The sequence below is a fragment of the Armigeres subalbatus genome, chromosome 2, assembly GCF_024139115.2.
Source record: "Armigeres subalbatus isolate Guangzhou_Male chromosome 2, GZ_Asu_2, whole genome shotgun sequence".
Taxonomy (NCBI): domain Eukaryota; kingdom Metazoa; phylum Arthropoda; class Insecta; order Diptera; family Culicidae; genus Armigeres; species Armigeres subalbatus.
In genome coordinates, this window is record NC_085140.1 from 294,227,764 (window position 1) to 294,253,351 (window position 25,588).

General features: G+C 40.8%; 1 protein-coding gene across 11 annotated transcripts in view; it reads right to left on the bottom strand.

The window, feature by feature from the left end:
- The window catches only part of LOC134212425 (uncharacterized), a 478,371-nt gene extending 459,013 nt beyond the window's left edge, over nt 1-19,358 (bottom strand). The window contains exons 1-2 of one of the 11 annotated variants that reach the window (XM_062690261.1): nt 18,794-19,358; nt 17,524-17,610 (exon numbers count right to left, since the gene is read on the bottom strand). In XM_062690261.1, the coding sequence (XP_062546245.1) occupies nt 17,524-17,610; nt 18,794-18,807 (101 nt within the window). In that variant the 5' untranslated portion in view covers nt 18,808-19,358. The other 10 variants (XM_062690271.1, XM_062690270.1, XM_062690269.1 and 7 more) reach the window with 10 other exon arrangements.
- Between the last annotated feature and the right edge of the window lie 6,230 nt (nt 19,359-25,588).

Genomic DNA, 25,588 nt, shown 5'->3' on the forward strand with positions numbered 1-25,588 from the left:
TGAGATTCTGGTAGATGCGATTGACCGTGAACCAAACCGCGGGCTGTTATGGCAGCCTATAACCATGGAGCACCTAAACGACTTCGATTTGGCTGATGACGTTGCACTCCTCGCGCAACGGCGCTCTGATAAGCTCAACGACCTTGCCGAGCGCTCCTCCTCGGCAGGTTTAGTCATCAACGTCAACAAAACCAAATCGTTGGATGTAAACACGGTGAGTCCTTCCAGTTTCACAGTAGCCGAGCAACCAGTGGAGAATGTTGAAAGCTTCCAATATCTTGGTAGCCAAATGGCGTCAGACGGCGGTACCGGCGGTAAGATCGACATAGGCGCGCGGATCAAGAAAGCAAGGGCTGCCTTTGCGAGTTTAAGAAATATCTGGAAAAACAGGCAGATAAGTGAACGCACCAAAATACGAATTTTCAACTCTAACGTGAAATCTGTGCTGTTATACGCTAGCGAAACATGGTGTGTATCAGTGGAGAACACTCAACGGCTGCAGGTGTTCATTAACAGATGCCTGCGGTATATAATTCGGGCCTGGTGGCCTCACAACTGGATCTCAAACAACGAGCTCCATCGTCGTTGTCACCAGAGGCCGATAGCAACCGGAATTCGCGATCGGAAGTGGGGCTGGGTCGGCCACACTCTACGTAGGGGCGGAAACGAAATCTGTAAACAAGCATTAGGCTGGAACCCAGCGGGACATCGCAGCAGAGGCAGACCCAGAGGCTCATGGCGGCGAAGCCTCAATAAAGAAATAAAAGAAGTCGACCGAAATCTAACCTGGCAACAGGTTAAAGCGATAGCCGGGCAACGCTCAGGATGGAGATCTTTCAAGCCGGACGTTTGCACCACCGGAGGTGTACAGGATCCATAAAAAAAAATGTTAGGAATTTGAGCCAAAACGGTAAACTTTAGCAACCTCACAGTTCTTAAAAATATTTCCGCACGTATTATCTCCATAATTTGTGCTGAGATTCCTATGAACATGGGACAAAATTGAGCTGTCTAATTTTTAGTGATGCGGGGTCGTTCAAATGCCGACTTTTGATTTTCAAAGTATTCCAGTTTCATCATAACATTTTTCCTCGTAAATAGAAGAAGGAAACGAATTCAAATTAGCAAAAATTGGGCTGTCCATTCATGAGTGATGCATGGTCGCACTAATGCCAACTTTGTTTATATTTATGCATATAGATAGATAGAATAGAATAGATTATTTGTTTTCGGTTGAATTATTTTACCACTGCATGACTGTCACGATTCTTTGAATCGAACCAAATATATTTCGCGTAAACAGCTGATTATTCGACATGCCAAAAATACGAACACACGTGTATGACTCATTCCCGGAACAGTAATTCGGCTTTACTTAGAAACTTCACAACTCCGCCACCCATATCCATCACACGAAAGTAACATTCAACCGAACCCTAAAATATGGTTGTCTCTAAATTACGCATCAAACTATGCGGCCAACTATTACGATCGGTATGTACTGCGACGCAAACAGATGATAGCCACTCCGTGTGCTGCTGAAGCCATCAAGTGACTTTGTTGCCGAACAGCTGATTCGAGGTTCGTTCCTTTCCATGCTGCAACAATTACAATCCAATTGGACGTGGGTTTTTAATACTGCTACGCAAGGCCAGGCAGGATCGAAGCGTCATTATCATCGTCAGAGAAGCCAAGCGTTGATGGCGCATCGAAGGGAGAAAAACAAAATGAAAACTAAACACACAAAAACATTCGGCTGCCTTGCCTCGACCGCTTTCGTTTCGTCGTGTTTTGTGCCGCATCAGCCGGGTTCAAATCAACCCAATGTCAATGTTGTTTCTGTTTGCGGGCTGCTGACGAAGGTTGCGGTGCGGTGGTGGTGGATAAACCGTCCCGTGGCGCGGCGGAGCAGCCGAACGAAGGGGAGGCGTGTAACGAAAGCGAAAATGAGGAACACCGACAACTGACGACGACGGGGAAGGGGGTGTTCTCCTGTTGTTGGGTTCTGGTTCTGGTTCAGGTTTTAGGGTCTGGGGTTATACGACGAAAACAAAATCCAGCTGTTCCTACTGGAATGAAACTGCGTCACAGCAAGCCGGGAAGAAAACTAAATTTTTGATAATATTTTTACAGCCGCTGCTGACTTGGTGCTCGATTGAGGGTGTGCGTAATTCAAGGGTTTCTTATTGGGAGTTTCGGAGTCCCAAAATCCAACATCAAAGAATTTTTGAAATTAAGAACCTGAGTTTAATTAAGTTACTCAAAATAATTAAATTAAAGATTAAATTATAATTTCGAAATGACTTACAGGAGAAATCACCTTAATTTCGTGACAAAAATTCTTGGGAATGTTTCAAGGAAATCCGTAAAATTATTCAGAAGAAGTCAATCCAAAAAGTAACCGAATCCTAATAAAGTCTAACGAAACAGTCATTTCCCTATATCCTTCGATGGTATGTATTCTATTTTAATGAAGAAAACTTGCCAAAAATATTCAGTGGCATAGTTTTTCTGTATTCCGTATACGATATGTGTTGAGACATCGAAAATTCCCATATCAAATACCCCGAAACTTCGATGTAACCAAAAGCTTTCAATCCCATTAGGCCTTTCAGTGCGGTACTGCGTAGCCTGCTGTGCTTGCTGGGTCTCGTGACAGGAGAGCGTGACCGGAGAGTGTATTTGTGCGTTGTTTAGGGACCTGCCTTTGCCTGGCTGGCAGCCCGTAGCAAACAACTTGGGCGAACAATTACACCAAACATATGGTAGTAAACATCTGATTACAATGTCGTGTAGTTTCCGTGAAGGATGGGTGGTGATGGTGATGGTACACAAGTGCTCATTGTAGGAAGGGAGTTGGATTTGAATGATGAAATCCCAACAGGAGCTTGCTTTTATAAAAATAAATTTGGGTTTGCCACCATAGAAGGTACAACGCAGCAGACAACAGCACTGGTGGTAAAATTCTTGGAATTATTTGGCAATGAAACACTGCGAACAAACATTTGAATACTGAGATTTGTACCTATAAAAAAATTCTCCATAACCTTGAGCGACACTCCGTAAAAGTAAATTCCGTGTGCCCCATACCAGGTGCGATATCAAATGTTGCAAAACATCTACTCGCACTCGCTTATCAGCGAAACCATCAACGATAAAAATGTCAAATCTGTTTCACAACAGCGTTCCATCTACCAGGCTGACTGAACCTGGAAAATGTGTTTCTCCGTCAGCCACAACCCTTGCGCACATACACAAATACAGCCAACCAGTTGTGAATCGTACAAAACGGAACGATGTGTGTGGCAGCTAAACCATTCATGCCTACTATGATGCCACTTAGGCGAGAGCGAGTGGGAAATTTAAACATCCCATTCAAACTGTTTGAGCACGACCGAGAGCCAAAGTGCCACCACATATATACATATACACACAACGAGGGGCTGACGGTGGTGTAGCAAACGCACCAGCGAAAACGGGCCGCAGCACCATTCAGGAGTGGGTACGGGAAATGAGTATCAACAAGAAACCAAATGACGATAGCCCGCCGTACCACACACAGTCTCATGCATCCAGACGGAGAAGCCGAGGACGTGGCCGAGGAAAGGATAATAGGAAAATACACCGACCCACACTGTTGCAAGTTGTGCCTTCTACGTCTCCTACTCACATACTCCCTTGTTCGGCGTCGTATGTATGTACGGCGGTCTCATCATCGTGGGCCGTGGCCCCATTCCAACAGGAGCTGGTTTAGGTACAGCTGGAAAATTTCAAGTGCTGAACTTTGCGTAAAACATGTGGATGATGATGGAAGACGGAATCATGTGAGGATCAGGCGGGATGGCGGGGCAAGGGGATCAGGATACGAGGATGATTATGCTTGCAGTTCCCGAGATATGAGGTTGTTGGGCTTGAGAAGAGCAGCAAACGAGAAGGAAGCGTATACGACTACGACGAGCAGGTTCACCGTGCACTAGTGATGTAGATACTGTCCGAAAGGATGAGCATGGTGTGCAGAGAGCAAGCAAGCAATCGAATGTACGGTTCGGTGGTTTGTGGATGGGGTTTGGGATTGGGACAGACAGTGGCGACATCATCGGAGAGACAATTGACAATCGAAAAGGACGATAAGGTGGGGGTGCAGGACAACTGCAGCGCAGCATCAGCAGAAGCAGCGATGGGTGCGGTTGAACGCTGTGTCGCATTCTTCTCGTTTCAGTATCGGATCGGTCGATGGCATTCGTTGTGAAAACCGAACGATATGGCTTTAGCAGGTTTGGGTGCGAGACTTTTAAGAGTTAAAGGATTTTGAGCTAGCATTATGATTGAAGTAACAGAAACCTGTTCTGCGTATGTATTAAGGTTCGATTTGTTTCCGTGGGGAAACGAAATGAATGTTTTTAATTGAAAACAAAACAATTGAATGATGTGTATTTATATTTCAACAGCATTCTGTCAAAGAGCCTCAATGGAATCCTTTATGGAAAAACGAAACATTCGACACGGCAATCCAATACTCTTTGTACGTTCATGAGCTTAGCTTAGCTTAGCTTAGACTGACTGTACATATCAATGGTTGCTACTCCGTGATTGATCAGAACTGGTGCAAATTGCACTACGATCCAAGTGAACAGTGGTTGGGGTTTACCATCTATTCTCGAAGTGCACGTTTCAGCAGCTCTCAAATGTTGATCAATAACGGCGCCGGCCAAGTCCTTACAGTCAGTTGGGGAAGGGAGGGAATGTTAGTGTGTGTTTATTGTTGCTACTAGAGACCGAGAATACCTCTGCATCTCCACAATTATCACGGGAAGGAAGTTGTGTTAGTTGGCTGGGGTAATCAGTAACATAGATCGGGATTCACCATGGAAAGTGATGTGACTATGCAACTTCTATACTACAGTATTAGCATTTCCTTGATTTGTTCAATTGTTTATCCTTCGCGAGAATAAACAATTAATCGCTCAAAATGAGCGATTGTTCATTTGAATTTCGGATGAGGCACCCGCGGCATCATTTCTTCAACGCAAGGAAAGTAAAAAAGAAACGGGATTTAAATTGAAAAAAAGTAATAATCACGGCTGTTCAACCAAATTGATAGTAATCGGAAAGCTAATTATGTTATCTCTATTTAACGTTAAATAAGAATGTTCAGCCAGACATATTTTGTTAATTTACGTTTATTTTACATGTCGTTTATTTTGCATTACTTTCGCGCGTGTTTTTGTCGCTTGTCGTGACCAGTATACCGTAATCAGGATCTCACTGGTATTAATCCTGATGTGCCGGTTGGCACTCGTGTTGGGCTTGTGCGCTTTGAGCGGCACACGATCGCTTTTCAGTCAATATAAAGTCGTACATAGTGCAATACAAGATGCTAAATTGGAGACGATATTGATACACGATATACATACATGTTGTATGGAGAAGCACCTATATCGCCTCCACTTCAACAGCCTACACGACAACATATACTTTCATGTGTTGACTGGGTTTGATAGGGCCTGTCTATATAGACACATGCAGCTTTTTGCAGAGGTTCAACAGAGCCCACTGTCAAACCCCACCACATCCTAGGCAGGCCCCCTAACTCGCAGTGGCCATGGGGAGGGGTCGTCAAGCCCTTGGACATATTCCCTGCTGCCCCTCCAATACTCTTTGTACGTTCATGAGTATCAAAAACCCAGCGACTGTGACTACATAAGACATAAGCTAAGTAGATTTAACCGGAAGCAAATTTTAGAGAATGAAGGTATTGATATTATTATTGACGAGGTTCGAAAAAGAATAAAACGATGGAGCAGTAATTTAAAGAAATTTAAAGAAAATTTAAAGAATCGCAAACAAAAATTACATAAAACGTACAAGCTCGACAATACGAATGATAATTTGAAAGAAATATTTACACATCTGCGATTCTGACGATTTTAATTTCTTTTCGAAGCAAAAAAAATATATAAATTTTTAAGTTTTTTATCTTACTAGAGAAGATATTCAGTAGAGAACCCGGAAAAGGCCGTAGGCTTCGTCGAAGGCCAGGTACACGATGATGGCTTTTTACAGTTGAAGAGAACCTGAGGGCGCTCAACGTTAAGGGCGACTGGAAGCGATTGGCCCGGGATCGAGTCCAGTTGCGAAGGATAGATACTCCATTCGGCGTAGGTTCATCGAGAGAGATCTGTAGCCCATCAAGTATAAAGTATCAAGTAAGTACCTTACTTTTAGAGTTCTTATCAATACATATAACAATGTTGGGAAATATTAACATTGTCGAACAATTCTAAAAAAATAATCAAAAATGTCAAAAATTCAAAACTTCATCCAAAATTGAATTTTGAAAATGTTATCAAGAGCCATTTTTTAAATAGAGATTTCCAAAAATTTCATCAAAAATGTTCAAAACATCAAAACTGTTCAATTTTTTTGAATCATTTGTTGTCACATTTTCAGCAACAGTTTTTTTCGATAAATGAAAATCATAATAAAAAAATTTTCATAAAATTTTTAGACACACTTATTTGAATACTTCAACAATATTAATTTGTGCGGCGAAAATTATTACGTTTTTTATTCCCAACAAAATTTAAATTTTTCCAAATTTTAGATATTTGGTCATTGGAGAAAAGAAAAGAAGAAGGATATCTAAAAATGAAAATATGAATAAAGTTTTAATTGTTTTTATATGCTTTTTTTAATTCTTTTGACGAATTTTAGAAAATTTAAATGAACTTTTTGACATTTTTATTCGTTGTTTATAACACAACATAATACAACGATCTAAGAAGAATTAAGCTTAATTCGTCTTAGACGGTTGAATACATTCCACTAAAAGAGCTAATATATTTTTCTGATAATACAACGTTTCGAAAATCTGTTCAAAGATTATTTTATTTATGGTATATTGGAACAATTTTTAGACCAACTTGCTTGATTAAATCAAGTTTTTTTTTCAATGTTTGATATGATTTTTTGAATACCTTTAGTGTTTTTTAGCAGATAGAGTGAGTTTATAACTTTTAAAGTTTGATACACTTAAAAAAAGTTAGAAATTTTGTAAACATTTTGGAAATTATCAACGAAATGTTGGAAATCATCAATGGTTTTTATTTATTTCTAAATTATCCAAAAAAAACCTTTTTTATTTATTTTTAAATACGAATTTTAAATAAAGTTTGAAAATATTTTAAAATATTTTTTTGAACATTTTTTTGTAAATTTCAGTTTTTTTTCTCCTTAACCCCAATCTACCTGTTCAAAGACTTCAAATTTGAGAAATTTCTACGCGTAAACGCATAGAATAAGTAGATTTTGATCAGTTTTATCGACTCTGATTATTCTATTTCCTATTGGGGGTGTCAAAATATCAAAAATTTGCAGTGAAATTTTTAACATTTTGAGGAAATTTTTTATTTTACATTTATTTGCAATATCTTGAAAATTTGTTGATTGATTTATTTTTTTTCACGGTAAGGCTTCCGGACCTCTTGAAAGGAGGCTTCCGGGCCTCTTGAAAGGAGGCTTCCGGGCCACTTGAAAGGAGGCTTCCGGGCCTCTTGAAAGGAGGCTTCCGGGCCTCTTGAAAGGAGGCTTCCGGGCCTCTTGAAAGGAGGCTTCCGGGCCTCTTGAAAGGAGGCTTCCGGCGCTCTTGAAAGGAGGCTTCCGGGCCTCTTGAAAGGAGGCTTCCGGGCCTCTTGAAAGGAGGCTTCCGGGCCTCTTGAAAGGAGGCTTCCGGGCCTCTTGAAAGGAGGCTTCCGGGCCTCTTGAAAGGAGGCTTCCGGGCCTCTTGAAAGGAGGCTTCCGGGCCTCTTGAAAGGAGGCTTCCGGGCCTCTTAAAAGGATGCTTCCGGGCCTCTTGAAAGAAGGCTTCCGGGTCTCTTGAAAGGAGGCTTCCGGGCCTCTTGAAAGCAGGCTTCCGGGCCTTTTGAAAGGAGGCTTCCGGGCCTTTTGAAAGGAGGCTTCCGGGTCTCTTGAAAGGAGGCTTTCGGGCCTCTTGAAAGGAGGCTTTCGGGCCTCTTGAAAGGAGGCTTCCGGGGCTCTTGAAAGGATGCTTCCGGGCCTCTTGAAAGGATGCTTCCGGGCCTCTTGAAAGAGACTTTCGGGCCTCTTGAAAGAAAGCTTCCGGGCCTCTTGAAAGAAAGCTTCCGGGCCTCTTGAAAGGAGGCTTCTGGGCCTCTTGAAAAGGAGGCTCCTGGGCCTCTTGAAAAGGAGGCTCCTGGGCCTCTTGAAAAGGAGGCTCCTGGGCCTCTTGAAAAGGAGGCTTCTGGGCCTCTTGAAAAGGAGGCTTCCGGGCCTTTTAAAAGGAGGTTTCCGGACCTTTTAAAAGGAGGTTTCCGGACCTCTTGAAAAGAGGCTTCCGGGCCTCTTGAAAGGAGGCTTCCGGGCCACTTGAAAGGAGGCTTCCGGGCCTCTTGAAAGGAGGCTTCCGGGCCTCTTGAAAGGAGGCTTCCGGGCCTCTTAAAAGGATGCTTCCGGGCCTCTTGAAAGAAGGCTTCCGGGTCTCTTGAAAAGAGGCTTCCGGGCCTCTTGAAAGCAGGCTTCCGGGCCTTTTGAAAGGAGGCTTCCGGGCCTTTTGAAAGGAGGCTTCCGGGCCTCTTGAAAGGAGGCTTTCGGGCCTCTTGAAAGGAGGCTTTCGGGCCTCTTGAAAGGAGGCTTTCGGGCCTCTTGAAAGGAGGCTTTCGGGCCTCTTGAAAGGAGGCTTTCGGGCCTCTTGAAAGGAGGCTTCCGGGCGTTTTGAAAGGAGACTTGCGGGCCTCTTGAAAGAAAGCTTCCTAACCTCTTGAAAGGTTGCTTTCGGACCTCTTGAAAGGAGGCTTCCGAACCTCTTGAAAGAAGGGTTCCGAGCCACTTGAAATGAAACCTCCAAGGTTCTTGGATGAAACCTCCAAGGTTCTTGGGGAGGGAGGAGTTCATGAATCTCTTAAAATAAAATTTGAATAGTTTTTAATTTTTGTAATAGAATTTATCTTCAATGAATTTTGGAATTTCTGTAGATTTTTTTTGATTTTTCGCCTAAAAATTTTGAGGCAATTGTTGATGGATGTTTTTTTTTCATTTAACGAAAACTTTTAAATTACCCACAAAGACCAATTTTTGAATAAATGACGATTTTTTTACGTTTTTGACATAGTTTTACGTTTATAGACATTAAATGTTATTGCGAATACCAAGTTATTGTTATACACGTTATTGCGAATACCAAGGAAGAGGAAGGATGGTTAGTTGGACAACTACTTAAGCAAGATGCAGAGAACGACCTCATAGCTGCCATGGGAGATTTTGTTATAACAGAAGAAATGATTAGAAATCAGACGAGCCTGGGATTGAAACCCATGAATTTTGCCTGAGGCTGAAGCTGTAGCCACTAGATTACTGAGCTCAACAACAGATTTATTTGAAACGTTTTATTATTTCTGTCAAAATTTTAGATTTTGTTTATATCTGAGGTACTATTAGAAATATTTTTAGTTTTTTGGTAACAGTTATGTAGGAAGGTGTCCGCTACTACGCCTATCAAATATTTTTTCGATTAAGGTGATTATACAACCAAGCCATGTGGTGAATTTCAAATTCACCACACGTTTTTCTACTCCTATTATCAAAAGTTCAAAACCAGCGTAATATTTGTTGTACAATACTTAAATTTTAATTAAATTAAATTTTTATACAAACTTTTTTGAAAGTTCAACAAATTTTGTAATGTTCAGTGACATTTTTAGATTTAAATAAAAATATTTAAATATTTCAAAGACTGAGATACCAAAAACTCTTTTTTTAATTTCTTTTTACAAAGGAACCGGCGAAATGTTAGATAATTATTTTAAATAGGTATGTTAACGACATTTGTTATTTTTGTCGAATGTTTTAAAATTATTTACGAAATTTATAATTTTTTGATAGATCAATTTTCAATTTAAAAAAATAGGTAATTTCTAATACAAAAATTCTCTTCTATTTAATTTAACCTTTGAGAGTTTCTATCAAACAATTAAACATATTTAACTAAAAATACCACGCTAGGGATCATAATGCCTCTTCCGTTGCCGTCGAACCCAAAATCCAAACATCACTCCCCCGGGCGACATCGGTAGTAGCTGCTCATATAATGCTCACTCGACCGAGATTGAGTTTGCCCTAATTAGATTTCTCAGAAGTGTAGTATTGTCTTTTTCCGCCAACCCATCCAGCGTCGAACGGCAAACCAACCGGCCCGAACCGAACCGAACATGAAAGCCAAAAAGGAAACACGATCAGTTTTTTGAACCATTGGAGGAAACGTGATTAAAATTAGAAACCCCAAAATCATCGTCATCAAACGTATAGAATCAGCACCAAATAAAGCCGGGGGGATTGGCTGGCTGTGCAACGACAACGGGCATAACCGGCAAGGCACGATTTATCGGCGACAATGACGACCACCGAACGAAACCGCGTGGTTCCTGCTGGGCCGTTCGCAATTCGGATGTTTTTGTCTGCGATTTTCTTGATTTTGCACACTACACATATAAAGGTACCGGCGCAGGATCACACCTTTCTCTTGGGTTTCGATTTGTTCCTATTTTCCTTCACTCGTACACTTAGGCTGATGCCATACTGGGAGAGAAGAGAAGCGATTAGAAGAGTTGAGAGGGAAGCGAAGCGTCCGCGTGAAAGCTACTTCAATGAGCGATGTATGGAAATCGCTTATACCTGTCATAGTGGAAGCGATGAGAAGAGGCGAGAAGCGGTAGCCAAAGAGGTGAAGCAGTTCGTAGAGTGCTTTGCCGCGCGAGAGATCGCAAAGGATCACTTCTGTATGTTTGTTGATTTGAGTTTACCCTCGTTCGCAGTTGTGTAAAATGGCTGTGGGTGAAAAGTATTGCGGGAGAGGAAAGCAACATTGTTTATTTTGTTATTTTGGTTAATGAAAACATAAAAATATGTATGGTTTTAGCTACATGTACATGATGTATTTTATAGTAGCGGTACTCATTAAAATTGGGAATATTCTGGTGCAAGTCCATACATTTAGAAACACTTTGAAACAAAAAGCACGTATAAGCCATTTTACGAGACAGGTTCGATCAGCAGATCGAAATTTTGAGTGAACTTCAACAAAAAACGGGTTTGCGCATTTTTTGCTTATGTCCGCATATTAGAACTTCGGAAACAATCCAATAGATAAGGAAATTGTTGTCCCAATTTTTTGCCGGCCATTGGTGGGGAATGGTTTCCCTTTTTTCTGCGAATTTTTGGGATTTGCGTTTGTTTACGCCGTTTTTCAAAAAGGTTGCCGAGACAAAACGATTTTTGTTTAAGTTGTTTTCATGATGTACGTATCTCCCGAGTACAAATCAACTTCAGTGTATAGAAATGTTGTAAGAGGAACATCCATAAATTACGTAACGCTTGAAGGGGGAGGGGTGTTGTCGACGATCCATATAAAATTTTCAGATGTTTCATACAAAAAGTGTGACGTAGGGGGGAGGGGAAATTTCCCGTTACGTAATTAATGGATCTTTCATAGGATTAAACGTAAAATAGGAATAAAACATGGCCCAAAAAGTTTTATCATAGCTACGCCCTACGTCTGTTTGTATGTGGTGATAATCTATCGCTCACATCATAAAATCGCTTTTCAACTGCGACATTCTATAAATCTCCCCAACACATAACACTCTTTGTGCTAAATGTGCTTGGAGAAGCAAAATATTCTATATCTGAGGAAATCCATGTTTTTACACTTGTATTTGTTGCGAGATCAACACTCTGAAAAACGCTTTCAGTATGTCATGGCTCGCTTTGGTCGCCGCTTCACTTCTCTTTGCTTATCTCCAACCTCATCGCTTCGCTTCTCTTCGCTCCCAGTATGTCATCAGCCTTAGGGTGTCTGCAAAGAACGGTGGCCTCTGTCTGCTGTGGTCCTGATCCGGTTGCTCAAAAGGTATCCTTCTTTATTTTTGGCTCGGTAGATAAAATAGCATATTGCGAAACCGTTTTGCGTGACGTAAGGAATGAGAGGCCTATGTGCAACGAAGGCAGTAAAGCAAAGATAGTTTTGTTTGATTTTTTCTGGACCCGGTGTTGGTCAGTGGTCAGTGCATTGCTTTATTTTTAGGACTGTGATAAATAATACTAAAATCAATAAAGTTCCAATGGAGCCTAGATGCACGGATGACATCCCCCTGTGTTCTTGTTTATGGACTAACGAAATGTTTGTGGGAATATTACCTTGATTGATTTTTTCGGACTAAACTGAGAAGCGCATCAACTTTTGTCCGAAAGTGTACTTGGGCATAAAAAATGTTTCCGAAAGAAAAAAATATCTGCTTTCTAAAGATACTTGTTAAGTGCTTTCAGAATAATCGCTCAGAAAAAGAAACATCTGTTATAATTTCTGGTGGAACTTATTGATTGATATTAAAACGAATAACCAAAATATAAAAGTGAAATTGTCTAAAAATGTTGTAGCTTCAAAATGAACCTTTGAAGAAATTTAAAATTTCTGATATTCATATTCATCTATTTCTGGTAGAATTCTTTGGAGGTTTCCATCGGAGTATTTCTGAAGAACATTAGTAGGTGCTCCTGAAAGTAATTAAAGACAAACTCTCTAGGAAATCGAGCACGAATATCTGGTACCATTCCAATAGGAACGACTAGAGGAATTTTCCGGACGTGCAAGCTGAACTTCAGTTTCCGGTCTAGATTTACCGAAGTAGTTAACTTCCGTGGATCATTCCACTTCGTGTCCTCCTACAATCATTAGTAGTGATTGGTGAATACTAAGGTGAATACTACTGACAGGTCCTCGTCGATGCCTGTTGGTGTCTACCAAGGTGGCGGAAAGGACAATGTCCAGGGTCGATGGATATTCTCGGTCGGTGGAATAAAATATTGGGGGTTCAGGGGCGTGAAAGAAGTTCTCTGCAGTTGCAAACTGACAAAGTTTAGCTCCTGCCTTGTTTCCTTTTCTGCAGATCCACAGGCGACTACGTGCATTGAGGTCTCCAATCACAAATGTTGGAAAGCCTCGTGCTGTGAGAGTTCGTGGATCATTTTGGAAACACTGCCAGTCGTATCTTTGTCCTGCTCGCGGGAAATAAATGGCAACGACCTTGATCAGGCAGCAAGATTTTTAACTGTTCCAATGACGCACTGTACTCTACACTGTTCTTTTTCACAGAGAATACTTTCACTTCCAGTGGGTTTACACCATGGTTCTTCAACTCTTCACTTAGATCATTGGGGGATTCACGTTACAGAATAGAGTAAGATTGTTGAAAGTATTATTATTGAAACAGATTTTACGACCGTAATTGTAATGAATGATCTCTTTATCGGCTAGCGAACGGCTTTCAATCTGTTGATTTCCAATTATCTTTCGATTATCTACTCTCTCATACTTGAACTTGTCAGGTAAGTCACTGTAGATGTTGTTTTGAAAGGAGGAACTCATGTTCGAATGACTCATTTTTTTACGTTTTGGACACTCATGGTTAGCTTCTTCTTTTCTGGTGGTTGTTTTGGTATTTACTTAACTCACTTATCGTTTAAGACACAGGATCTTCCAGGAATTCTTTCAGAAGTTCAGCCAGGAGATCATCCGGAAGGTCCTCCGAGAATTCCCCCGGAAATTCTCCCCAGGAATTCCTTCGGGAGTTCCACCAGGAATTCCTCTGGTTTTCTTCCAGAAGTTCTTTCGAAAATTCTTAGAGCAATACTTCAGGAAGATCCTCCAACGATTCACCCTAAAGTTGCTTCAGGAATACCAGCGGAAATTTCTTCAGAAATTTCCCCGGAGGTTACGTCAGAAAATGCTTTGGAAATACCTTCAGTAACTCCTCCGGAAATCCCTTCAGAAGTTTCTTCAGCAGTTACTTCTGAGAAATTGCTGAAGAAACTTCCGAGGGAATCCATGTATGAACTTCCGGGGAATATTCGGAGGCATTTCTGTAGTTTCTGGAGGAATTCTATTCAAAACCGAAGGATTTCCAGGGGAAACTTCTGGAGGATTTTCGAGAGGAGCTCATGGTAAATTTCATGTGAAAATTTTCTTTCCATTTTGGACTCTTGAAGGATTTCTATAGAGGCTTTCTGGGGAAATTTCAGAACGAACTCCTAGAGGATTTAAAGGGTTCATTTTTGGAAGATTTTCAGTAGACCTGTGCACCGAATGAAAATTTATAGGCGGCGGAGTGATAGATCATTTTCAGCCAGCGGCGGTGGGGTGGCGGCATCACGCCGTTGGTGATTGGCGGCGGCGGCGTGTGTCGGCGTGAACTGATTTCAAACGTCAAAAATTCTTAGGAGTTTCCTCCGGAAATTCCACCAGAAGTTCCTCCGGAAGATCCTTCAGGAATTCCTAAAGAAGTTCTTCCAGGAGATCCTCCGGAAGAACCTCCAGGAGTTCCTCAAGTAATTCATCCGGTAGTTCTTCCAGCAGTTCCTACGCAAGTTTCTCCGGAAGTTCCTCCAGAAGATCCTTCAGAAATTCCTCCGGAAGTTCCTCCGAAAGATCCTTCAGGAGTTCCTCCTGGAGATCCTCTTGAAGAACCTCCAGGAATTCCTCTGACAGTTCCTCCGGAAATCCAAAAATTCCTCCAGGAATGACTCCGGAAGTTCCTTCAGAAGTTCATTCAAAAATTCCTCCGGAAGTTCCTCCAGAAATTCCTCCGAAAGCTCAAGAAATTCCTCCGGAAGTTCTTCCATCAATTTATCCGGAATTTCCTCCAGGAATTCCTTTGAAAGTTACTCCAGCAATTCTTCCGAAAGTAATTCCAGAGGTTCCTCCGAAGATTCCTCTTGAAGTTCTTACAGAAGTTTTTCAGGAATTTCTCCAGAAGTTCCTCCAGGAATTACTCCGAATGTTTCTTCAGGAGTTCCTCCGAAAGTTCCTTTACGATTTTCTTCGAAAGTTCCTTCATGAATTCCTGAGAAAATTCCACCAGGAGTTAGATGGGAAGTTCCTCCAGGAATTCATCGGGAAGCTTCTCCAGGAATTCCTATAAAACTTTTAATAAATTTCTACAGAAATTCCTAAGAAAGTTTCTTAAAGAATTTCTTTGCAAGGTCCTCCAGGAATTCCTCCAGAAGTTCCTTCAAAAATTCTTCCGGAAGTTTCTCCAGGATTTCCTCCAAAAGTTTCTTCAAAAATTCATCCTGAAGTTCCTCCGCAATTTTTTTCGGAAGTTCCTTCAGAGATTCCTCTTTTAGTTCCTTCAAAAATTTCCTCTATTATTTCTCTGGAATTGCTCCAGGAATTCTTCCGGGTTTTATTCAGAATTTCTTCCGAAGGCTTCATCAAAAACCAGTTGGGAAGTTTCTCCAGGAATTCTTTGGGAAGTTTATTCAAGAATGCCTTGGAAAGTTACTCAAAAAGTTATTCCCTGAATTCCTGCAAAAGTTCTATCAAAATTATTCCAGGAATTCTTCATAAAGTTTCTTCTAATATTTATTTGGAAATTTTCTCCAGGAATTCCTACGTAAGTTCCTCAGAGAGTTCGGCCGTAAGTCTTTCAGATAATTACTTCGGAGGTTCCTGCATTAAAATTTTCAGAAGCTCCTGGAGCAATTCTCCCATACTCTCTTTAACAATTCCCTGAATTCCTGCAAAAGTTCTATTAAAATTCTTCCAGGAATTCTTCATAAAGTTTCTTCTAATATTTATTTGGAATTTTTCTCCAGGAATTCCTACGTAAGTTCCTCAGAGAGTTCGGCCGTAAGTCTTTCAGATAATTACTTCGGAGGTTAATGCATTAAAATTTTCAGAAGCTCCTGGAGCAATTCTCCCATACTCTCTTTAACAATGTATGTGGAGTCTAGAATTTCCAAAGAAGTAATTACGAAACTTCTCCGCGACTTCCTTCAAAAACAAACCTGAGGATTATTTATATTTTATTACTAACAAGTTGACCCAGCAAACGTAGGATGTCTGCTAGTTTTTCTCCAGGAATTTCTCATGAAATTCTTCCTGGAGTTCCTCCAGAAATTCTTCCAATAACTCTTCATAAATTACTTTACTATGTTCCAGAAATTTCCTCTGAGCTTCTTTCAAATCTCACATAGAATTCTCAACCAAACTCCCACCCACCCCAGGAGTCCATTTTTCAATGGATTTCTTGGAGGAATTCAAAAAAATCTGCCAGAGTTGTTGAACAAATTTCTGGCCAAATTTTTGAAGAAATTCCTTGTTTGAATCACTGTAGAAGCTTTTGAATGAATTCTTGGAATAATATCGGGTGGACTTTTCTATAGGATTCCAGAAAATATTCTCGAAGGAACTACTGACTTAATTTTTGACGAACTTCTAATTGAAATGCAAGAAGTTGAGGTATTTTCAAATGGAGTTGATGAGAAATTAAAAAAAATTCCGTGCTTCCAAATTACATTATCTAAAATTGGTAATGAAATTCTGAAATAATTTCATACCAAAACACCAAAGACACAATTAAGACCGATAAGACATCTGTCAAAAACAAATCAATGTCTGCCCAAAGTAATCTAGTTGTGTGAGCAGCGTTATTAGGAAATTATTCAACTATTACTTTTAAATTTAATTTTAATTTAATTCGAATAATGAGACGCAGCCTTGGAAAAAATATGTATTTGTTTGCCCGAGCCTAATTGTTAAAAAATAGTCGACGGCGTAGAAAATTTTCATTTGGCGTAGTGCCGATTCATTTTTTTTTATGGAACTGCTTTGCAAGTATTATCAGGATGGGTTTCAAAAATTTTCCGAGAAAAATAAAACTTTTGGCAAACTAAGGAGGATTTATATTCCTAGTTTCTGAATAAGTTTAGAAAATAAAACCGGGGCGATTTTCGCGTAACAGACGGATTAAATAAAACGAATGCAATATTTATCTGTGTTGCCAAAAACTGATACATCCTTGGACTTTTGCAAAATGTAATTTTATTTTAGAATCTCAATACAAATGTGAAGAATAAAATCTTGAACCATAGAAAATATTTGGTGGAACTTCGAAACCTCGGAATTCATGAAAATGATTTATTAATTCAATCAATAATCAAAATTTTAAACAAATAAAACAAATTTGGTGATTATGTCAAGAATGAACGCTAAAATACATCTTGAGACAATTAAAACAAATATTTGAAACATATTTACTTTAGCATTAGCATTGTTACGGTGTAATTCGTAGATTGGACACTAGTGACACTCAAGAAACATATTTACTTTGCCAAAAACTTTCAAATATGTATGTATTACGATGAAATCACCCCAACTTTGAGTCTTACTATTTTTTTAGAACCGCAAATCTTGTTGAGATTTGAGATATCCTTGGAACTACATATAAACATTTAAATATACGAAATTTCAAATTTTGAGACAACGGATTTTTTTTTCTAGGGGATTAATTTCAGTAGTGAATAAGTTATGAATAAATTTCTTCTGTTTCTTCTCATTTTAGGGAAAACTAGAACTTTAAGTAAATTTTCAAGAAACCAATCAAAGCTCAGAATTGTTGTTTATTCAAATTAAAACATCTAAACAGATGAAGAAAAACAAACAGATAAACTCACCTGACTGCATCATCCTCAATAATGTCCTGCATCTTGTCCTCCGCTTTGCACATAAAATCTACCACCGACATTCTGATCGAACGTTTGCTATGGAACCACCAAATTCGTTACTATTCTCTTTGCTCGATTGAACGCCGTATCCACCTGATAGTGCGACCGAATACTTGCTTTATCACCTTTCACTAATTATTATTTTATTATTTCACTTAGAAAACAATCAACGAATAATTCACGTTTCAACTACTGATTCGACTTTCGAAAATTTTTCGCACTCACGGGGAAATTCCATCCATCAGAAAATCACTTTTTGCTAACTGCCTCCAGCAGTTCGGAGAACATCGATGGGGCACTGCCGCCAGTAAGGTTGACAATATTTCCCGCTTCGGCACGGTCAGGCGGAATAGAATAAAAAATCATCACACTTTTTTGGTGTTGAGGATTTTTCCCGAAAACAGCACAGCGCGTTGGATTTTTTGTTGATGCAATCCTAATCTAACACCGCGTGCACTTTTCGCACAAGTTTGCCCAAGCTATGTAGTAAAAGGGTGTGTTATTGTTATTGTTTTCTTCGCGTTAAGTTTTCCCTTCGTTCGCTGCGTCTGATTGCTGCTTGCTGTTGATGATGATGTTGCTGTTCACTCACTTTCCCCCTTCAAATAATCTTCCTGGTGACCATTTATTTTCGTTATCAGTAAATGATGCTGTTGCTACTATTATTGTTATCTACTACGATTGATCCCGTTTTTTGCTCGTGCTCACTCTCACCCACTTCTATACACACTTCGAATGATGATGGTGCTGATATTGTTGCTCACCCTACCGACCGACTAACGATCCTTCCTCGGTGCGGGGGAGGAAGCAGGATGGGGAACCCACGAAACGACGACGCATTGAATGCCACGCCGCACGACGAGAGCACAAGGACGGAGCCGTAAGAACAATGCAATGCTAATGCTCGCTATCAGCGAGGGAAGGGTGCTCCGCTTCAACAAAACCCACTCTCGCACAAACCTTTACCTCACTACTTAAATCACTACAAGCTCCACATGTGTGGCAACTGACGAGGGCAATATCGGCTTATAGTAGTAGGCTAATGTCGCGCAAAATTACACTTTTATTATATTCTCTCTTGACTAATATTCGTCGAAATTCTGAAGCCAATGGAAACACGTTTTTCTATTCTTCGAAGCGATGTATCCAACTTGGGACCTCGCACTTTGCAGTTGCACCTTTTCCACCAGAAGATGTAAACTTTACTCCCACAACTTACTCCGATATTCGCATTCCACACTATTTTTCACCTTTCCTCCCGTTCCGTCGCGTATTCACTTTCCTTTCAATCGACACCGTACGCACAGGTTCCTGTGATTCGATTTCGGTTATTACTTCTAGCACTTCCTTCTATACGATCCCGGCAAAGCAAACACCCGAAAAATAAGAACCCTCTTCCGAATGAAACTGAGACCGGGGGAACACGCACAAGTTCCTCGAGAGTCACCGCTTCTTGCTTCGCCAGCGGATGATGATAACCCCCTGTTAGTTGTACACCGAGGCACTATATTTTCTGCTTCGCCTGAGACACGAGTAGCCGTCGTCGTCGAGAAGACCGAGAGCGAAAAATCCGCACAACACACTTTGCCGACTTGCAGCCGATTTCTGGTGGCGGGAAACAGCTGAGTCCGTAGGTGACGCTATGTTGTTGTATTGCTACGCGCAAGGGCGGTAACGGTCACGAATGCCCAAAATACCACACGCGCTCGTCCAACCTCACCGGAAACCGTACTTTTGCCCTAAAACGGACCAAATGGCGCCTGCTTTTACACACCACTCGTCGAAAAACACCGTTTCTAGTGTAAAATCACACCGGATCTAGTTTCGTCTCGGGTACTAAAAAATGCGCTACGGTCGCCAGAGACGCGTTCGTTTGTGGGCGAGAAACAACGAGAAATGCAGCACGCAAATGATCGGATCGGAACAAGTCAGTGGTGGTGGTGGTGTGCGAGCGAGGGAAGCCAGCTGCTTGTGTGTTGGTGTTCAACAATTCCAATAAATTACGTCTTTTCTTTGCGGGCACTCACACATTCGAGCCCCGTTCGGTTTGTTGTGTTGCGCGCAATCATCGTCAGCGCAATAATCAGTGACGGCGGTCATCATCGCCGCTTCCCGGTGTATTGGCGAGAGGGAGAAAGGCACATTTTATGGCGCTGACGGAGCTTTTTCGTTCGGGTATATAATCAAGAGGATTTTTTCGTTTCGCTTGTTGGTGTGTGTATGGAGCCGATTGCTGACCAGACCGGGACCGCAGTGAGGTGCAAGCGGGGGTCTGATGTTTTGGTTGTGTTTTCGTAGTGTAGATGCAGTCTCCTTTCTTCTGCTTGTCGTTTATGGAGCTGTCAGTGTGGAACGCACCTATCTCTTTCTTTCCCATGATTCTTCTTATGGCTGTCAGTGCGGAATTTTCTATGTTGGCTACGAAATGAACTGTGGTAGAGGTATACAAGTGTCAGTCCCGTGGGTGCAAGGCGTGCATATGTGTGGGGATGAGCTTCGTCAAAGCACCGCGAAGCTTGCAGGTTTAGCTTCAGGCTTCAGCACAAAATATTCCCACCCAACAACTAGCGGGTTGCGTTTAGTAGTGCATATGTTATGCATTCGTAAGAACATGAACAACGTGTTTTTCTGATAATTTAAGGCTTCATGACATGTCATTCAGAATGGCTGCCTTGCGGCTTACCAACACAGTCAAACAATCACCCACCCCACCCACTCGGATATGCACCGATAATTTTAATTCATATACTGACTACATACCTGACCATCTTCTCACTAAAAAAGTAAATCTGGACTTAGTTCGAAGTTCAATCTACGCGGCGGTATGATGATATCATCACATAGCGCTAATTTAGGGAAGATATATAAGCAAGTGAACAAAGTGAAAAAAATCCCCCCAGTAACGCACCATGCCAACGACGTCGCCGGTTTCAACACTCTGCACGTCGTCGGTAGCGTCGTATGCAAGCAATCATTGATCAGCAACAGACAGTGATGTCGATATGAACTATTGTGGAATCATAGCGGAAACATGTAAAATATCTATAGAATTAATCAATCTTTTCCTAACGCATTATGTATTGATGCAGTAATAATATCTTATTGAATCTGTTTTGAAGTGCATTGTAAAAACGAAAAAATCGGACCAAAAAGTGATCGTGTTATTGGTGTGTTTGAGCAGCTGGCAACAACGGTTTAAGATGTAAACATAAACAGCCAGCATCGTGAAAACAAAATTCATAAATATTCATCTAAACCAAAGAAAAACTGATGCTTTTCTGACAAATTCCATCAGTTAATCTCATCCTTAGATTGTATTGATTAATACTGCGTCTAAATTGGGCTGAATTCTTCCGAATACGTGCAATGTTTACTGTTGTCGGATGTTAACAAAAAATGAATCCCACGTGTTTGCTTACTGAATTGGTATTGGAAGTTTCCACCACTACAAATCCATGATTGATGATTTTTATGACACAATCACATATAAATTTGAGTGTCACAACGCTTCACCTTAATTGAAATATTTTCACCTGTGTGGGGTAATAATTATGTATTATCAATTCAGTAGAAAACCAAAATCAGCAATTAGCGAAGTTGGATTTTTTTCGCAATCCGTACGCTAAACCTAACTTCGGAAGTGGTGCGCTGTTTTCATTTGGGGATGCGCTATACAGCGCACTACTGCCGAAAAAATGTTTAACGTATGGATTGTGAGAAAATCCAACTTCGCTGGCGGCTAATTCGGTTTTCTACTAAATTGATAATATACATATTTAAACGTAGTTTTATTTTTTTCCATTTAATCACAAATAGGTCGTCTTCTTCTTTTGCAATATGGTCTAATGAGCACTAAACTACGTGGACATATGGCTGGGAAGCAAGCTGGGAAGTGGTTTTATGGGCAAATCACCGTAATGAACCACATGGAGCAAAGGGAGTACGGCCGCCGAATCAAGTGTTTTTGTTAGGGTAAAATTTTTGCAGGGTTGTTACGACTACGCAGATTTCACGATTTTCGCGGATTTGGCGCGAATTTACATAACGATTTTAGGACTTCGCGTGGAAAATTGAACAAATAAAATTCTAGATCTAAGGACGATTATTTGAAAATTAGTTTTATGTCTATCTACATGGGTTTTATTCTCGTTAGCAAATGTTTTCGAGAACAAAATTTGCGTTTGTAGTTAATTACTCACATTGTTTTTCGGATATTAACAAGTCCTGTTTGAATTCCATGATCACCCCCTTGAGCATTGATTAAACAAATGTTATGAGGGGCGTCATTTGTTGACGCATACAAAACATGTCTGTTGAAGGACATGAAAACCCGTTTTTTATCCCGGCAACTTCGTCGTAATTCCGAGATATTTGTCAGTTTCTGATTGATTATTCCTTTTACGATTCACCACAAGCATGATATTTCATATAATTTTTCGAAACTTTTATTATTTTTTAGCATTCATCTAGAACGAATAAGGGTTACCCAACAATAGTAAACACAAACATGATTTTTGATTTTATGCAGATGCCTCATTTTAATAAAATTCGTTCAAACATTAAAATGTGATTTTTAAAAGGTGTTTAAAAAAAACCGCAATTTTTCCAGGAGCGTTTTTTGCGAAACTTTTTAGAAATATTTTGGAGAAATTTCCACGGAAATTATTGGAGCGCTGACCAAAGAAATTACTGTAAAAAAAATGCAGGAATGTCGGCTTGAATTTACGAAAGAATTTCCGAAAGATTATCCACAAGAATTCACCATATAATGTTTGCAGATATTTCCAAAACGATTTCCACAGGAATTGAAGGAGGAAATTTGTAATATATTTCCTGAAGTGTTTTTGCAGAAATTCTCGCGAGAATTCACGTTGGCCTAGAGGAAGAAACATCTGGAATAATTTCTGGTGGAACTTATTGATTAATATTAAAACGAATATACCCAAAAGATAAAAGAAAAATTGTCTAAACATGTTGAAGCTTCAAAACGGACATTTGAAGAAATTTGGAACTTCTGATATTCATATGTATTTCTGGTAGAATTCTTTGGAGGTTTCCATTATGTAAAGTAAAGGTTAGTAGGTGTTCCTGGAAGTTATTAAAGACGAACTCACTAAGAAATCGAGCATGAATATCCTATAGGAACGAATAAAAGATTTTTTCGGACGTTCACGCTGAACTTCAGTTCCCAGGCTAGATTTAAACCGAAGTATTTAGCATTTTATTTAGTATTGAAGCAAGATTTTCAAATGCTTCGATAACGAACGTGTCTCAGGTCTTGTAGCTTGACCTATCCCTGTCGAAAAAATGCAAGAGGTACAGAACACTGTCCAGTGGGTTTACACTATGGTTTTTCAACTCTTCACTTGGATCATTGGGGGGATCATACTGCTGTATCCCAAAGAGGATAATCGTTACAAATGCTTCTTCAGCCGGAACGCAGCAGTAAAACTGAATTATTCCTTCGCGTTTCAGAACAGAGTAAGATTGCTGAAAGTATTATTGAAACAGATTTTACGACCGTGATTGTAATGAATGATTTGTTTATCGGCTTTAACGGCTAGCGAACGGCTTTCAATCTGTTGTTTTCCACTCACTTCATAATTAGCTTATTAGGTGAACCGGTCTAGGGCCGAAAACCTTAATAATAAAGACAATAAAAAAAATTAGCTTCTTCTTTTCTGGTGGTTGGTTTGGTATTTACTTAACTCACTTATCGCTCAAGACACAGGATCTTCCAGGAACTCTTTCAGAAGTTCCGCCAGAAAATCATCCGGAAGTTCCTCCAAGAATTCCTTCGGGAGTTGCACTAGCAATTCCTCCGGAAGTTCCTCCAGGAATTCCTGCGGAAGATTGTCCAAGAATGTTTGTGGAAGAATACTCAGGAATTCCTCTGGTTTTATTCCAGGAGTTCTTTCGAACATTCTTAGAGCAATACTTCAGGAAGATCCTCCAAGAAATCACCCTACTGTTGGAATATCAGGTAGTGTGCGACGCTTCGCTGTAGATCGAAGATAGATAGGAGGTAAGCGCCAGTTGGTTGTAGTTGCTCTTGGGTAGATTAAGTAATATTGTTATGAATGTATTGTAGATACCTATTGTTGAATAAAGAGAACTGCAGCTACTGGCAGAAGTATCAGTCAGTAGCCTGCCAGGTGTAGAGAGGGAACTCTATTTGTTTGTTCTTTGTGAGGGGGTTTCCTTCTTCTGGCTAACAGGTTATGGGCCCAGGAGCGATTCCTGTTCTCCATCTTAGTGGGATGTTATGGCCGTCGACGTTATCGCAGTGGGATCATGGATCGGCCGCATAAGTCGCGTGGCGCAGTGGGATCATGGATCAGCCACGTAAGTCTTGGGTAGCGGCGGACGGCATTCATCAGGAGGTTGGAACGTTCGGTAGGATGCTGGCTGGTCAGCAGCAGTCCAAGAGGAGCGTCGGAACATTCAGGAGATGGTCAACAGGGTGCTGTGCAAACGTCGGATAGACGCCATTTGTACGGGCAACGGATTGGACCAGGAGGAATGGTACGGATTTCATGGGTTCATTTTTGGAATATTTTCAGTAGACCTGTGCCCGGATTGAAAATTTACCGGCGGCGGAGTGAAAGATCATTTTTAGCACGCGGCGGTGGGGTGGCGGCGTGTGTCGGCGGGAACTGATTTACAGGAGTTTCTACCGAAGATCCTTCAGGAATTTCTCAAGAAATTCTTCCAGGATATCCTCCGGAAGAACCTACAGGAGTTCTTCAAGGAATATCATTCCAACAGTTTCTCCGGAAGTTCCTCCAAAAGATCCTTCAGGATTTTTTCCATGAGTTCATCCAGGAATTCCTCCGGAAATTCATCCAAAAATTACTCAAGGAATTACTCCAAAAGTTCCTTCAGAAGTTCCTCCAGAAATTCCTCCGGAAGCTCCTCAAGAGATTCCTCCGGAAGTTCCTCCAAAATGTCCTCCAGAAATTTCTCCAGAAATTCTTCCGGAAGTTCTTCCATTGATTTCTCCGAAAGTTCCTCCAGGAATTCCTCTGAAAGTTACTCCAGGAATACTTCCGAAAGTTCTTCCAGGAGTTCCTGCAGAAATTCCTCTTGAATTTCTTACAGAAGTTTCTCCAGGAATTTGTGCAGAAGTTCCTCCAGGAATTATTCCGAAAGTTCCTTCGAGAGTTCCTCCGAAAGTTTCTTCAGGAATTCCTTCTTCCTTCTTACTTCTGATGACCGGCCTAATGACCCAGCATCCTCAGAAGGTCCAATACTCACGCTTCCACGGGTCTTCCGATGACAATTGACCGCCAGCTAAGGGTTGCGTACTTAGGGTCTGTCTCAATTGGAGAATTAAACTGAAATTAAACTTAAAAGTGACATTTCAATAATTATCGAATAACCCTGCTCGATATCGAATCGATATCGACAGATATCGAATCATTTTGTATCGATGTCTTAATGGAATTGCTGGACGCGAATGATCAGTTATAGACCGACCCAACTGACCAGCCGAAACGCTGGTTCGAGCACTTCAACAACTTTTTCAAGTACCAGCCAGGCCACCACCACCTCGACATGATCTGCCTAGGATCCGACGTATGACACGCGTCAATACCGAAGCCATCCAAAGCATGAAATCGAATAAAGCCCCTGGGGTCGATCGCATATCAGCTGAAATGCTCAAAGCTAACCCCATGACATCCGCTCAACTACTGCATCGTTTATTTCGGAATATCTGGGACACCGCAACTTTCCCGGTTGAATGGATGCAAGGTATCTTAGTGAAGGTGCTCAAAAAGGGTGACCTGACTGAATGCGATAACTGGCGAGGCATTATGTTACTGTGTACCGTTCTTAAGGTCCCATACAAAGTTATCCTAGCTCGGATTCAGGAGAAGATCTGTCACGCTCCGTATCATTATACAGCAGGTCAACGAATTCCATTATTTTTATTTATTCAGGCTAAGGCCAAAGTGGCCTGTGCGGTATATAAGAATCTTCTCCATTCGGCTCGGTCCATGGCTACACGTCG